At 39.1% G+C, this 15,252-nt stretch overlaps 1 protein-coding gene across 2 annotated transcripts in view; it reads left to right on the top strand.

Moving 5' to 3' along the window:
* Positions 1 to 15,252, top strand: part of LOC149200940 (putative serine/threonine-protein kinase At1g54610) — a 98,574-nt gene that overhangs the window by 30,333 nt on the left and 52,989 nt on the right. For both annotated transcript variants that reach the window (XM_089402828.1, XM_089402827.1), the window contains exon 3: positions 1,605 to 1,922. In XM_089402828.1, the coding sequence (XP_089258954.1) occupies positions 1,605 to 1,922 (318 nt within the window). The remainder of the gene's footprint in view (positions 1 to 1,604; positions 1,923 to 15,252) is intronic.

Below are 15,252 nucleotides of genomic sequence, written 5' to 3' on the forward strand. Positions count from 1 at the left end.
TATATGTGCATAAATGTAAGCTCAAAAAGAAAAGCATGAGGTATTCTCAGTGTTCCTCAAGTTTTTGGGACTTGGGAATATGCAAGAATGTGAAAACACATTTGGGGAACGTGCGGAGGCATCTCCAAATATTAAAATTTGAAACTAAAATATATGAGCATAAATGTAATTGTTCATTTGGGTGGGTGTAGAGGGCTTTATGTGAAGTGTAATTAGCCTATTATGGTTTTTGAGGGGTTGACACTATGAGTTTTGGGCTGTTTGTTTAGTCTGCTATCATTGTTCTATTTTTTCTCTCTATTTTTTTGGGAAGGGAGAATCTAGAAGTAACCTTATTTTTGGGTACATGTGGGTGTTTCCCTTTTTCATGGGGACGTCTCCATGTGCGTTTCCTTTTGTTCCTCCCCTGCCCCCGAAGGGTACTGGGGAAAATGTTATCCTGGAGTGCTTGTGTCTTGGGAGCACAGGGATTGCACTCCCTACCCTTTGGGAAAACATCCGTGTGGCAATGGGTAATCTTGATGATGGCTGATTATATAACAAACGTCTCTAACATATTGTTATGTTTTCTCTGTAGTTCTTTTTCTTTGTTTACAATTAGGAAATTTATGAAATTGAAAATTGCGGAATGGTTATCTTTGGCAATTTAAGTAGATGCATATTACATAAACTTTCATAAAATTTCAAGCAAGTGCCGATATTTAATGTTTTATCAGAGTTTTCCATATGATGCAATTTATTGTGCATTTATAACGCTTTTCTGGTCCAATGTACTCTTTTTGGGAAAGTAAATGTTATTTTAACAGAGAAATATTTGCAAAGTGGAAAGTGAAGGTGGAAGGGTATATACAAAAGAGAATCACGTCCTCTTCCTCAGCATAACAATTAGGACAGAAATGAATTCTGAATATGCTGCAGCTTCTAACACTTGAGTATCTTTAATAAGTAGATAAACTAAGAGATTGAAAGGAACTGACCTCATCAGAGAACACATATTTGCAGCATAGCCTATTAAATCAAACTAACACCATTGAACTGTAATAGTTCATAAAAGATACATCTTTATGGATTTAGCAGCCAGGATATTGTGTTTCTATTATTGTTGCGCAAGGCAAGCTTCAAACTAGTTATATTGTTCATATCTCTAGTACCTGTACCAGCTCCCAAAATTCTCAAAATGTTACCATTCATGACCACTATCATGTTCGTGTTGAGGAATGCCAGTTGATGAACCCTTCCATTCTTGCAATCTTAAGCCTTTTTGCCTTGGAATGTATCATATAATAAATGCAATTTAAGTGATCAGGTTAAAGTGCTTAGCATGCTATAGAAACTATATATTTTTACCTACTTATGCAGTCCCGTTTGCTTAAAAGTTAAATATAGTTTACGCAAAAGTTGTGATACCCAGTTGTCAGTTTCTTCGTGGGACACTCTAGCTACTTATCATACCTGGCTATTCACTCTTTCCCCTCGGAAATTTCTCTTTATGTTAGGCATTTGTAGACACTGAATGGACATGTCTTTGTTTTGCTTGAGTTTAGTAATTTTTATAGTGCTAACCTTTATCGTATTTAAAGTTTCTTGATTTGAATCTCTTCCAGGTGAAATGCTACTTGAGTCAGTTACTTTCAGGACTTGAACATTGTCACAACCGAGGTGTCTTGCATCGAGATATTAAAGGCTCCAATTTACTTCTTGACAATGGAGGTGTTTTGAAAATTGCTGACTTTGGATTGGCAGCATTTTATGACCCTGATCGTAAGCAAGCTATGACTAGTCGAGTGGTTACCCTTTGGTATCGACCTCCAGAACTTTTGCTTGGTGCTACAGATTATGGTGTAGGTGTTGATCTCTGGAGTGCAGGCTGCATTCTTGCTGAGCTGCTTGCAGGAAAACCAATAATGCCTGGACGTACAGAGGTAAATTTTATTATTTGATTTGTGGCATCGTTTTGTTTATTTGTCCAGGATTCATGAGTTCCCTGCATTATTCTGAGCATTAATTTTTATTTTTATTTTTTATAAATGAGTAATCTCTAAAGTAAATTATTTCATCAGTTTATTGATTTTGATTTGTGCACACTGGTAATCTTTTGTTAAATTAAGAAAACATGTTTTCTTTTTTATTCAGAGAAAGTTTACAAGTCATGATGCTCTATTATCATCTGGTGGTTACAAAATACTTATGGTGCTCCCAACTTAGGAGACCTCGCTTCCAACGTTGCGTAGGAGGAGAATACTAATTGTTATGATTATCAATTGGTTGTGTGCTATTTTTAATCGATTTTATTGGTTTAAAATCTGAATTTATGAATATCTTTATAGGATTTTCCATTTGCAACTGATTGGATGTTGAAGCATTATTTGGTTATCCTTTCAATTGGTTGCTTTCCACCACTAGTTTACGGCCATGCTAGAAGGTTGTCCTTTGAGTACACTTTGCATGGAGTCTTACCTTTCTTAACAGCTGGTAATTGGATCTGAAACAACTTTCGAAATCCAGAAACACCAGTGTGCTAATGTGCTTGATTTCATGCCAATGGTGGAGTTCTTAAACTGGCACCAGTCAGAAGAGGGAAATCAGCAAAAGTAGATATATAGATGGACATGGATGACATTTTTCGGGCCTTTGATGTATTGATCAATGGGAGACAATGAAGGGCAAGACAACCTTAGATCATGGTGCCTACCGATGCGTGAAATGAACATGTATGCATATAGAAGTATATTAGTAGAATGCATGGAAAAGAAGTGCCATGATAATATACACTTGCGTCATTTATATTCCGAATATGTAATTTAGTTGTTGACTAAAGTATCATATTAATATATAGAAAGTGTCAATTTACCTTCAATGGCCATGGCAATCCGTTTAGCATATAGCATTGTGGCTATTACTCATAGGCTCGTGAGTTCTTTGGTTGAGCAACAGATATCCCAATTGACTTGGAAGCCTTTCTTGGCTTCCTGCCTTTGGAAAGCTTGTGAGGACTTGAATAAGCCTGGTCTAGATTTGTCTAGATTTTGTTGAGGTTAACTATTAGGAAGAATAGTATACATGAGCTGCCTACCAAAAAATGGGTTCAAATCTGAAATATATATATATATATATATATAGAGAGAGAGAGAGAGAGAGAGAGAGAGAGAGAGAGAAATTGTTATCGCCTGTATGATATTCATATTACTTAGGAGGGGTTTTTGTAATCAAGCTGACACGCTATTATATTAATTGCAGCCTATGATGCTCACATGGATTTATACGAAAACACAAACCTACACATATGACTTCTCTTATGGGAGAAGTGAGGTTTTTGCTATCAAGCTGGCACACTATTATATTAATTGCATCCTATGATGCTCACATGGATTTATACGAAAACACAAACCTACACATATGGCTCTTCTTCACTACAATTGCACCAAGTTATCGGTAGTCCACACAGATACACACACATATACTATTGAGAATTTAATAGGGCAATGATTATGATTAATTCTCTTTACTTGATAACTGCTTGTGATTCCTTTTTACTTATTAGCTTTGTTCCTTATTATTATATGTGTGAAGCATCAAACAACTACCAAAAACAAGAAGAACAATGACACAATATATACGTTGCAAGCCAGGGCCAAAACCTCTCCTCTTGAGAGGAAAACCCTTAAATCTCTTCTCTTCCTTATAGATTCTTCAATTGACGAATTCCATGACCTTAATACTGAGACCAATACCCTCCAAGACCAAGACCAACCTCTTTGGATGATGTGCCAACTTCGATCTAGTCAAACCCAGTCAAATCTCTTCCAGTAGCACCTTTTCGACCTCCTATTGCAAGATTTTTGGCCTCCTACTATAGATCTGAAATTTCGGCCTCCCAACAACTGTTGCTACCACACGTGGGAACTTCGATCTTCTTCTAGAGCCCTCCTCTGACCTTCGCTTGCCTTTCCCTGACTTCTGGAGCTTGAGAGTGACCCTTGGTGACCTTCGCTTGACCTCTTTGCCTCCTTTTCTCCAAGATCAAACTTGAAGATGGATGCCCTAGGTCTGCTGCAGAAACTCTAGTCCTCTTTAGCACGTGAGAGAGAAAGATAGCCCAAACATAAATCTTCTTCGCCTTTCTTCTTCTTTGCTAGCTCTTCCTTCTTCTTCCTTTGCTAGAATGAGTGGTGAGTGAGTGTGCTTCAAGGACGACGAGTCCTTTTCTATTTATAGGCTTCTTCAAGTGTGGACGTGGCTCTTCCTTTAGGCCGACTTGCTAGCTGCCAGGACGACTTGGTCTTAGAGGGTATTCCGACACTTTTAAAGACGAAAATAATTTTCTTTATAAGATACAGTGTGCCCAGTGGGGTCTTCAACCTATGACAATGACTCTTTTGACGTCTTGGCCTAGGACAAACCCTAGAAACACTCAATGGGTGCTTGACCTATAAAATAAAAGACCTTGAGCATGAAACCCATGCTCCAAGAATAATAATAATAATTTTCTTTCATTTCATAATTTACAAGAATCAAAAATACATTTCACACTTATGAAGACCGGACCTAGTTACACATTTTTCAACATATACCACATGAGCATGTGGTGCGATGGGAAAGCAAGAGGAAATTTCCCCTTTCCCATTGGGGTTCAAACTTCATGGAGTTTGTTTCCTATGGGAAAGTGAGGTGGCTTTTAAGCCCATTCTAAAACACATGCAAGGTGCACCACCTTACATTTATATGGCTTTGGAAAGTATCAACAATCTCATGGTTACTTGAGTGTTTTATGGTGGGATGAGGGGTTCCCAAACATTTTATCTGAAGGGGCTAGCTTGACTGGTTGTTCCCAATGTTGCTAGACATTTGGCTAATTCTATGCCAGCAGGTGCCTAGTTTGAATCCTCTTGGGTGAGGCACACTTGTATATGTTGATAGATTTACTAGAAATGCCATTTATGAATGCGGGAAAGCATCCTTTGGGTTTCCTTACGAGGCTCTCTCTCTCTCTCTCTCTCTCTTTGTATAATATATATAATCCCTATCAACCATGTTTTGGTATAATTAATCGAGAAATACATAAAGCAGAAATAAATACCCAAAAATTTTAAATTGATCTTGCTTATTTTGTGCCCATTGAAAAGGTACAGGTCATAATTTTTTAAGCCCTAGATGTCTGCTGTCCTATGTTTCTCTTAATTTAAATAAATCAGATTTGAACTGATTTAATCACAGAAATGAATATTTCTGAACATGCAACAATCACACATATGGCTGAAAAATTAACAGCAGAAGCAGCAAATGAATAACATACATGCACAGTGATTTCCCCCCTTCAAATGAGCTTATCATTCCAGTGATCAAAGCTTACAAGGTACCTTCACAATCTGCTATAAATTAGCAGCTGTATGGTAAACACAATACTGCATAATAGAGAAGTATAACCTGCTAAAATAGAAGTATGTCTCTGCAGAGCAAAGAAGGCAGCAGCTACTGCTGTATAACTGTACGATGCTGCTGCTGTACAGATTACCTCTTGTTGTTTGCTACAACAGATCTGCACTTTTTGCTCCCCGATGCATTCTCCTCCTCTTGGTCTCAGCCTCTTAAGTGTTCTCATGTGTGTTTCAGCTTCTCCATCTTGTCCTATTTATTTATGCTTTGAGAGAGAGAGAACTAATCTCCTCAATCCTAGCAACTAATTTCCCATACCTTAACAACTATCCTCCTTAATCCTCGCAACCATCTTATCTCAACAATGAGGTGTATGGCTAAGTTTTAAACACATCAAGTTCACTAATATTCTATAATATCTATAATATTTCTTTTAAATTTTTAAGATTAGAGAATATACGGAATTTGAATTTCACTTGTATTTATTTAAGTGAAATTTCAAGATGCTATTAATCAGTGTTGCACTTATTGCAATATTATTGAAATTATCGTGATAATATTGACAAAACCAACCTCAGCAATAAGTTTCCCATTTCAAATTATTGTGCTAATTTCAATTTATTGCTATAATTTAGGTAAATATCATGATAATTTTGGAATTATCGCCTTGCTCTGTCAATTTCTTTTTTTGATCCAGTAAGAGTGGTACCTTCCATTAATCGAGAAAATTACATAATGTACAAAAAGTACGGGGTTATGAACTGCAACACAACCCCTTACCAAACTCAATAAAAACCTACCAAAGGATTAACTCACTTAACTAGCAAGCAAAGCAACATTGAAGAAGCTGCCTTCTTTACCCGAAAGGGAAGAAATAGAGGGTTTTAAAGTCTTTTCGGGACCGCTAATAGACAAAAGTTTTGGGTCACAAAGAATCCGACAACCTTTGAAGTCGAGGGCCCATAAATCCTATGGCCCATAGTGCAACAATAAATGACTTAAAACAAGCCTTAAACTTGGGTTTACAAAGCAGCCCGAAAACTGATCGATCCAGCCCTTGCAGATCTAACGGTTAAGAATTGATTTCGGGTTACCAACTAGCCTGTTCCTTATAATTTCATACGGACCTGATGAGAAGCCTAAACCACCAATCTAAACAATTTTGGGTTCGGATTAGGCTAACCGTCTGTAATCTTGATGACCTGAAAACCGTGCGATCCATCCATTGTAGATATGACGGTCCTGAGCCAATTTGGGGCCAATAACATGCCTTCTCGGTACTTATCCATTCAGACCCGATGAGTGGCATTAACTGTTGTTTTAAAATATTTTGGGTCTGTTTGAAGGTTTATCTTCCGAGCATTTAACCGCCCGAAATCCATTGGATGCCAGAGATCACTGCAATTGATGGGCAGTTGCCAGTCAACTAGCCCGCTATTTACCCCCTGCTTCTTTTCTGCGATGGTTCCAATTCCTTTGTTTCCATAGGCCTGATTATTGCTTTTCTTTCATAGATTGATAATGCTACCTGTCTTCAATCGCTTGTCTGTTACAGTCCTCCCTCAAATTTCCTGAGGGTGTTGATTCCCAAGCATATCTTCTGTTGTTTCCAGTGCAGAGCATGCCTTCATTTGCCAGACGATCCGCTAACCTATTCGCTGTTCTGCGCACATGAACAAATCTGAGTGTTCTCAGGTGGGATTGTATTCGTTGGTAGACTTGCAGTAACCGCCAGTGTTTTGAAACTTTTTCTGGTGCTGTGCCATTGCCAATCTTCTTGACTGAATTGATTATCAATTCAGAGTCTGCTTCTATGATGACATTGTGTAAATTAGAGTCAATCAAGATTTCTAGGCTTTGTTCTAAGGCCATGAGTTTCACCATATTATTAGTGGCCTTCCCCAAATGACTATGAAAGATGATTTTTATGTAACCCTGCTCATTTCTTATGACTCTGCCATAACTAGCTACCCCAGGGTTTCCTTTAGAGGCCCCATCTATATTAAATTTCAAAAAGCCTTGAGGAGGCGGTTGTTATAAGTCCTTTCCCGTTGTTATGTGTCTTACTATCCTACTTATGCCTTGAGGGGCAGGTAACTAGAGGCCCAATTGAAAGAGAATCTGAGCCTCCAGCCTCAAAGGAGGGTTTTCAGGGGGTTTCTTTAGAAGGGTGCTCACAATTTCTTTGAGTTGTCTTAAAATCTGAGCTATGATGCTCTAGGTTGAACCAATTCTGTTCTTGAAAATCCTATTGTTGCGCTCTTTCCAAATATCCCAGATCAAAAAACCTGGTATCAGAGTCCAAGCTTTGTTGATTATTTCATTTTCTGAGAAGTCTTTTCTCCATTTCTTCAAAGTGCCAGTGATACTATGATCGTCCCTATCGGTTTGGCTGAAAATTGAGGCTAGCCAATTCCACAAGGTAGAGGTGAATGGGCAGAGGTTGAGTAGGTGATCCGTCGTTTCTTCTTGCAGACCACATAACTGGCATCTAGATGGACCAGCTAAACCTCTTTTTCTAAGATTTTCCCAAGTCAATTTTTTTTTGTGTTGCACCAGCCATATGAACAGTTTGATTTTCATCCAGTGCGGGTTCTGCCATATGTCCTTCCATGTCTTGTCAGGGTTTGGAAAGTCAAGCCCCATGGCAATTCTTTTGGCTTCTTTGAGGTTGAAATTGCCTTCGTTGTTTCTCCCCCACCTTAGTTGGTCAGACGAAGTTGAAGTCAAAATCTTTCTCTGTTCCAAGATCATTGCAAGAGCTTCTGCCTGGGCCTTCAAAGGGGTCTCTTCCCTGTATATTAGGTCCTTCCATGTTCTCCATTTGCCGTTGTTCCTTGTCTGATCCCAGAAGTCACTTACCCTGAATAAACCTTTATTGTTAGTGTCATTCTGGAGAATGGCTAGTTCTTCTCTACACAGGTTAGGTTCCTGCTGCCAGTTGTCCTCCCAGAACCAAGCTATGTTTCCATCTCTGATCTCCCAGAAACTATGCTTCTGTACTATGGCTCTATTCTCCCAAGCATTGTTCCAAATGTGGGAGCCCTTGATGAGCCCCGTCATCCGAATAAGATCCCTATCTTGCCAATTATTTGCATACTTCTGTTTCCAGAGCTTAGCCCAAGGGGTTCTCGTTTCCTTTAGCCATCTCCACCAAAGTTTAGCCCCCAAAACTTTGCTTAGGGTTTCCGGGTCGTGAAGACCCAAACCTCCATGGGTCTTGGGTTTACAAATCTTGTCCCAAGCTACCAAAGCCCATTTCTTTTTCTCTTCCCCTTTGCCCCAAAGAAAATCTCTCTGGATGTTCCTTATATGTTGTATAACACCTTTAGGAGCAGGAAGAGCTGAAAACATAAAGATGGGAATGGTTTGCAGGATAACCTTTGTAAGCACTAGCCTTCCTACTAAATTCAATGATCTGCTTGTCCATTTCCTGATCTTGTCTTGTAGTTTATTAGTCACTGGCTCCCACACTTCCTTGCTCAGGGGTTTGTCAGTGAGAGGTATTCCCAGATATTTGGAGGGAAGTTGATCTCTTGGAAAGCCGAGGATTTTGGAGAGGTTTCTCTGAATAACAATATCAATTTAAAAAAAGAAAATTTTTGATTTGGTAAGACTTACCTCTGTACTAGCAGCCATAGCAAACTCGTTCAGGATGTGTTTGAAAGCTTTAGCTTCCTTGACTATGGGAGTATCCTGCAACATGGTGTCATCCACAAATTGTTGATGAGTCAAGGTGTTCCCATTCAGGGTGAGTTTGAGACCCTGGATTCTTCCTTCTACATTAGCTGATTTGATCGCTTTGCCTAATCCTTCTGTCATGAGAATAAAGAGGAAGGGGGAGAGCAGATCTTCTTGTCTGAGGCCTCTCGAGGGCCTAAAGACTCTAGATGGGGAGACATTCAGTAGGATAGAAAAACTCGCTGTGGTAACAAGGGCCATTACCCATCTTATCCAGTTATGGTCAAAGCCATATGCTTTTAGTACTTCCCTGATGTACGACCAACGTAGCTTGTCATAAGCTTTGGCTAGGTCAAGCTGTATGATCATACCCACTTGCTTGTTGCTCTTAAGAGAGTGAACCACCTCATGAGCTTGAATGATGTTATTTAGAATTTGTCTTCCTTCCACATATCCAGTTTGCTCCTCCGATACAAGAGTAGGAAGAAGGGGCTTGAGTCTGTTTGCAATTACTTTAGAGATAATTTTGTACACCACATTGCATAAAGCTATGGGTCTGAATCTATCTAGTGTCATTGCTTTTCCCTGCTTTGGAATCAAAGCTATGAAAGAAGCATTGAGTTCCCTCAAAACTGTTTTGGAACCTCTCGAGTCCTCCACAACATCAAGGATGTCTTGTTTGACTATTTCCCAGCATGCTTTGAAGAAGTTTACATTGAACCCATCCGGGCTTGGAGCCTTCCCATTTTGCATCTCTTTGATAACTTCATTGACCTCCTCTTTAGTCACTGGCCTGTTAAGATTGTAATTGTCTTCCTTGGTTACAAGCTTTGGAATATACTTAGTGAAATTATTGATAAACAATGATCTGTCTAAGAGTGGCTCCTCAGCTATGCTTTGGAAATGTTGAACCAAAGCCGATTCCATTTCTTTGTGGGTGCTGAGCTCTTTCCCTTGAGTGTCTAAGTTTTGAAATCCTATTATGCGCCCTGTGGGCAACTCTAGATTTGTGAAAAAACTATGTATTTATTTCCCCTTCTATCCATTGCACTCTTGATTTTTGTCTCCAAAATTTCTCCTCTTGCTGACATCTGTTTTCCCATTCCTGTTGAAGAGAGTCAGCCTGCATTTTCCTTTCCTCAGTAAAGCCATCTGTGATAAGGATTTGATTAATTCCCAGTAGTTTCTGTTCAATATCTCTTTTGGCTTTGAAAATATTGCCAAATTCATTTTTGTTCCATTCTTTAAGCCTACGTTTTATGTGTTTCAGTCTCTGTTGTAGTAGGAACATTTTTGTGCCTTGAACGGGCATGTCTTCCACCCACCATTTTCTCATGTTCTTAATGAAGTCAGGGTGAGTGAGCCAAACATTTTCAAACCTGAAGGGTCTGTTCCTTGGAGTGCCTATAAAAGAAGCTTCAAGCTGGATTGGCCAGTGATCCGAGCCTCCAAAAGGAAGGATTAATGCAGTCAAGTCAAGGCTAGTGAGAATGAGGTCCTTTGAGATTATGAATCTGTCTAGTTTAGAGGCAACTTGAGAAGCCCCTCCCCTCTTATTGTTCGAGGTGAAAGTGCCATTTATTGTCTCCGTATCCACTAGTCTCATGTCGTTTAGGAAGTTCTGGAAGGCAATGGAGTCCTTGCCTAGTATTCTGGTCCCTCCTTTTTTTTTTTTTCTTTCTGTGAGAGATCTTATCATGTTAAAGTCTCATCCTAGAATCCAGGGCATAACAGGATGTCTTTCTCTCAGCTCCTCTAGTGAGGTGAGAAGCTTGAGTTTGTCTTCAAGTTTTTGGGGGCCATAGACATTTGTGATCATATATAGTTCCTTATCACCCAAAGGTTGGATCACCATCGAAAGGTAGTTCCTGGATGCATCAACATCCAGGATTCCAACTTTCTGGGGATTCCAAAGAGCAAGAATCCCTCCTGGTGTGTTGTTTGCTTTAACTTTTAAATACTCATACTTAATGAGCCATTTGCTATGTATCTCTCTGTTTTTTTCTATTGAACATTTAATTTCCTATATAAATACCATATCTGGTTTTTCTTCTTTTATTCTATTGCTGAGATTTCGTTGTTTTCTTTTACTTCCTAGACCCCTAATGTTCCAGGTTGTGATCTTAATTATGAAAGGTTTGTAAATGAGTAATGGTAAGATCCTTCATCTTACCTGAGTTAATCATGAGTTTCCCGCACTCTGTCAATAGCTCATTCTGTCTCTTCCTTCCTCTTTTCCTGCTTGGGTTCTTGGAGGAGTGTCCTGATGTAACCTCCATCGGTTTTACCCCTCTATTTTCCTGGCTGTCATGGTTCCTTTTGACCCTAGATCCCTTTGCTTGAGATCTCCAGAGGAAGAGCTGTTGCACTCTGTCAAACTCCTCTTGTGGTAGAGAGTCAACTCCTTTGGTGGTTCCTTGCTCCAGGAACTTTTCTAGATCAAGATTCTCCCTCTCAAGAATTTCCTATAGTTCGTGGTCCTCCATTCCAACTTCACTTGGGGTCATCTCATGGTCCCTGCCAAGTTCCATAGTGCTTGGCAAAACCTCCCTTGGTATGTTGTTCTCAGGTATATCCTCCATGCTAGCATCTTTTTCCTTCTCTGCAGGATTATCCTCCGAAGCCTGGTTCGTTCCATTGTTCCCTCCTCCTTCTTCTAAAATCTTGAAACTGTTATGACTTGGTTGCTTTTCCTCGTTAGCTTTCTTTTGGTACTTTTTTCCTCCTTTCCCTTTGCCTCCTACCTTGGTGAAGCCTGCAGGGTCTTTGCTTGTGTTGGTTTTGATATTATCCGTTAGTTTGTTTAGTGGGCAGTCTCTGAAGAGGTGTCCGTGTTCATGACACTTACGACATCTGAATGGGACATGTTCATAGTCGACCGCCTGCACCCATTCTTCATCATAGACTTCTAGAATGATTTCATCCGGAAGTGCTCCCGATAGGTCCATTTCTACACATATGTGGGCAAAGGATGTGTATTTTCCTCGCAGAGTCGCATCTGTTATTTAAAAAAAAATGACTTAATTTATAGCCTATGGCTTTTAGTGATTCTGGCAACCAGTAATCTAAAGGTAGGGAGTAGAGTCTTATCCATACCGGTATAGAAGTGAATGTCTCTCGTTCCGGGACAAAATTCATCACCCATGGTCGCATGTAGAGGCCTGCAGCAGCATAGAAATATGGTCCTCCTTCGAAAACTCTGTCTTTATCCTCGAGGTTTGTGAACACCCCTGTGAAGAATCCCTTGGACCCAAGGTGAAGGTTTATGCCCCCCTTTGGTTTCCCTTGGTTTTTAATCCAAGAGTACAAAGCCTTCTCCGTTGGCCATATTCCCATAAATTTGCAAATAACTGCGTATGTCGCCATGTGATCCCTATGCGCTTGTAGCGCTGGATCATTTAGACCAACCCTGGGTTTAATGGTTGACCTGGGTTTGCAGGGTCTTGTCCCTGTCTTGTGCTTAGCTTTCTGACTGCTGTCTCCTGTTCCTTTCTCCCTACTGACTTCCTCTTGATTCTCTTTCTGTTTTTTTTATGCTTATTTCCTCCATTTCTGCCTCCATTGGTCACTTAAATCTATACGAACCCGCTTCCTTGCCTCTGTTCGCAACTACTTGATTGTAGGAGGGAGTAGAGCTCCCCCCTCCTTGCCCCTCCATTGTTACCAACCCTAAAGCCCTGTTACAAACCCTCGATTGGCTCGCTCCCATCCCGTTAGATTATGAGCCTTGCTCTGTCAATTTCAACTTATAATGATTTTTGTTTTTCTTTTGACCCTAATTTTAAAAAAGTGAGTCAGGGGATTGAGCTATGAGGACACTAACTATTTCCATCAAACAAACAAGGGGAATTCTATTGTTTTCATTTCCCATGATTCATCTCATGAGATACATAACTTAGTAGTTAATGATAATATTAAATTCTTAAAGTAAAATTGACATTTTCCTTTATCTTTCATTTTCATCCTTTTACTTAAATTTTTAACATGACCATTAATTGACTCAGGATGTTTGAGAGTGGTTTCTACGTCATTGGATTTCATATGGAGAAAGTAGAATTTTAGATACCACTCAATATCCAGCCGATTTAACAGTTTTTAGGGTTTCAAAATAGGCGGGATTGTAATGTTTTCACTACATTATGTGATGTATGAGGGCATGGAACTAACATTTGATCAAGATCACCAAGCCTTTCATCTACCTCGATGATGGTGGCATTGCTTGTTGAACTCCTTCATGACCATTGTAAAAATGTACACTTCACTCAATTATTCATGATGTTGAAGAAAGTGTAACTAGGTGGTTCGGTCTTCATAATGACATGTATTTATAATGGATATATGTTATGAATAAATATATAGGAAATAATGTTAAATAATGTAAATGATAATAATCATAAAAAATGACTAGTTAATTAGTAATGAGGTTGAAGAGTCATGTCTAAATGAGACATGACTCTCCATGAAGAGACATCTGCTTGGCATATAAGCAAGCTTCTCACTCTCATTGTATCATCATTCTTATTCACACATTTAATATATAATATTTGTATCCTCATGGATATCTTTATATTCCAAGACTCAAGTCTTCTGGAGTAATTAATTTGAAGAAAGAACTTTGTTCGCTTCGTTTGGTATCATAGCCACATCTGATCCCGACTTTTAGCCATCAACCGTACGTCAACATTGTTGTCGTCAAAGAATTCAAGTACGTTTGGAGGTTCTCCATTCTATTGGATTCATCGTCAAGCCTTTGGCCATTGAAGAAAAAAGTCAAAAACAATTTTAAAAGAGCAAAGGAAAAAAGAAAAATTATAAATAAATAAAAAACAGTAAAAAAATCGAAGTACAAAAAAAAGATTACATATAAAAAAGGGAGAAAGAAAGTTTAAAAAAGAAAAAGGATTTAAAAAATATAGTTCAAAATAAAAACGGAAAAAAAAATTACAAAATAAAAAAAAGGTTCGGGCAGTCGCCACACAATCATTGAGCACCGCTTGTCCTGAGCGAAGCCGCAACTGTTGCTGCCACGACCACCATAACAACAGTGGCCACCCACAACCCGACGCCGCTACCTGTATCCTTGTTCGCCCTTGCCTTTACCACAAGTAAGCCGCAACTACGCCGTAGCCAAACTAGCGAGCCCCTCCACTGCATCCACGTAATCCGACCCTCTGTGTTCTCTGTCCACCACACCTGCACACCTCAACCTCGCCATTCCTTGACCACTTACATCGTGGGAGCCCCTGTCCACAACGTAGGTCAACACTGCAGTTCTTCGTGTTCTCTGTCCATCGCACCCACACACACCTTGACCTCGCCATTCCTTGACCACCTGCATCGTGGGATCCACTGTCCACAACGTAGGTCACCACTGCAGTTGCAGTCTAGTCATTGCCATTGTTCACATGTCGTTGTCCACAACATTGTTTGCAACACTGCAAATTCTTCTCTACCGTTACCATTTTATTGCTGCTACTGGTAGCCACCCTCACTGCTGAAGACTGTCAACTGCTCTTCGAATTGTGAAGATTGTGTGTCACCATTTACAAAGTCGACTTACAACTTTGTCAACAGTGGTATCATTTCATAAGATTAATATATATGATTTAATATATAGTTATATATAAATCTAAATATATTAATTTAAACAAATAACTATATAAAAATATATATATTGAAGAAAAAAGAGGGGTTACATTAAAAACCCTAAATCTCATTCCAAGACGAAAAATGGAAACCAATAAGGAAATATTTCCTAAAACTTTTATTAAATGTGTTAGTACACTATTTCAAATCAAAGGATCACTGGCAGGAAGAGAGATTATAATCTCTATCAATCCCACTGATGATAGTAGTTACGTTAGTACTAAATGTGCTAACCAACTAGTAATTCCTGAATTGACTATAATCGAAAAAAAATTGTTGGCACAAGTAACAAACAATACGACATAAACAATCTACAATTAAGTATTGGGGATTATACTTTTACCTCGCAATTCACCGTGAAAACCTTATTTTTTGACGATAGTGACATTGTTTTGGGCTCACCTTGGATGGAAACTCTAGGGTCCTTTATTCTAAATACGAAAAAGAAGTTTTTTACCTTTTCCCACAAAAAGAAAAAAATAACACTACAAGATGTTACTTTGAAGCCAGATTCAGTGATGCCAGAAGACACACAAGAAATCTCAAAAGTAA

The sequence above is a fragment of the Pinus tabuliformis genome, chromosome 2_1, assembly GCF_031772625.1.
Source record: "Pinus tabuliformis cultivar Carrire ecotype Pingquan chromosome 2_1, CPIR1, whole genome shotgun sequence".
NCBI lineage: Eukaryota > Viridiplantae > Streptophyta > Pinopsida > Pinales > Pinaceae > Pinus > Pinus tabuliformis.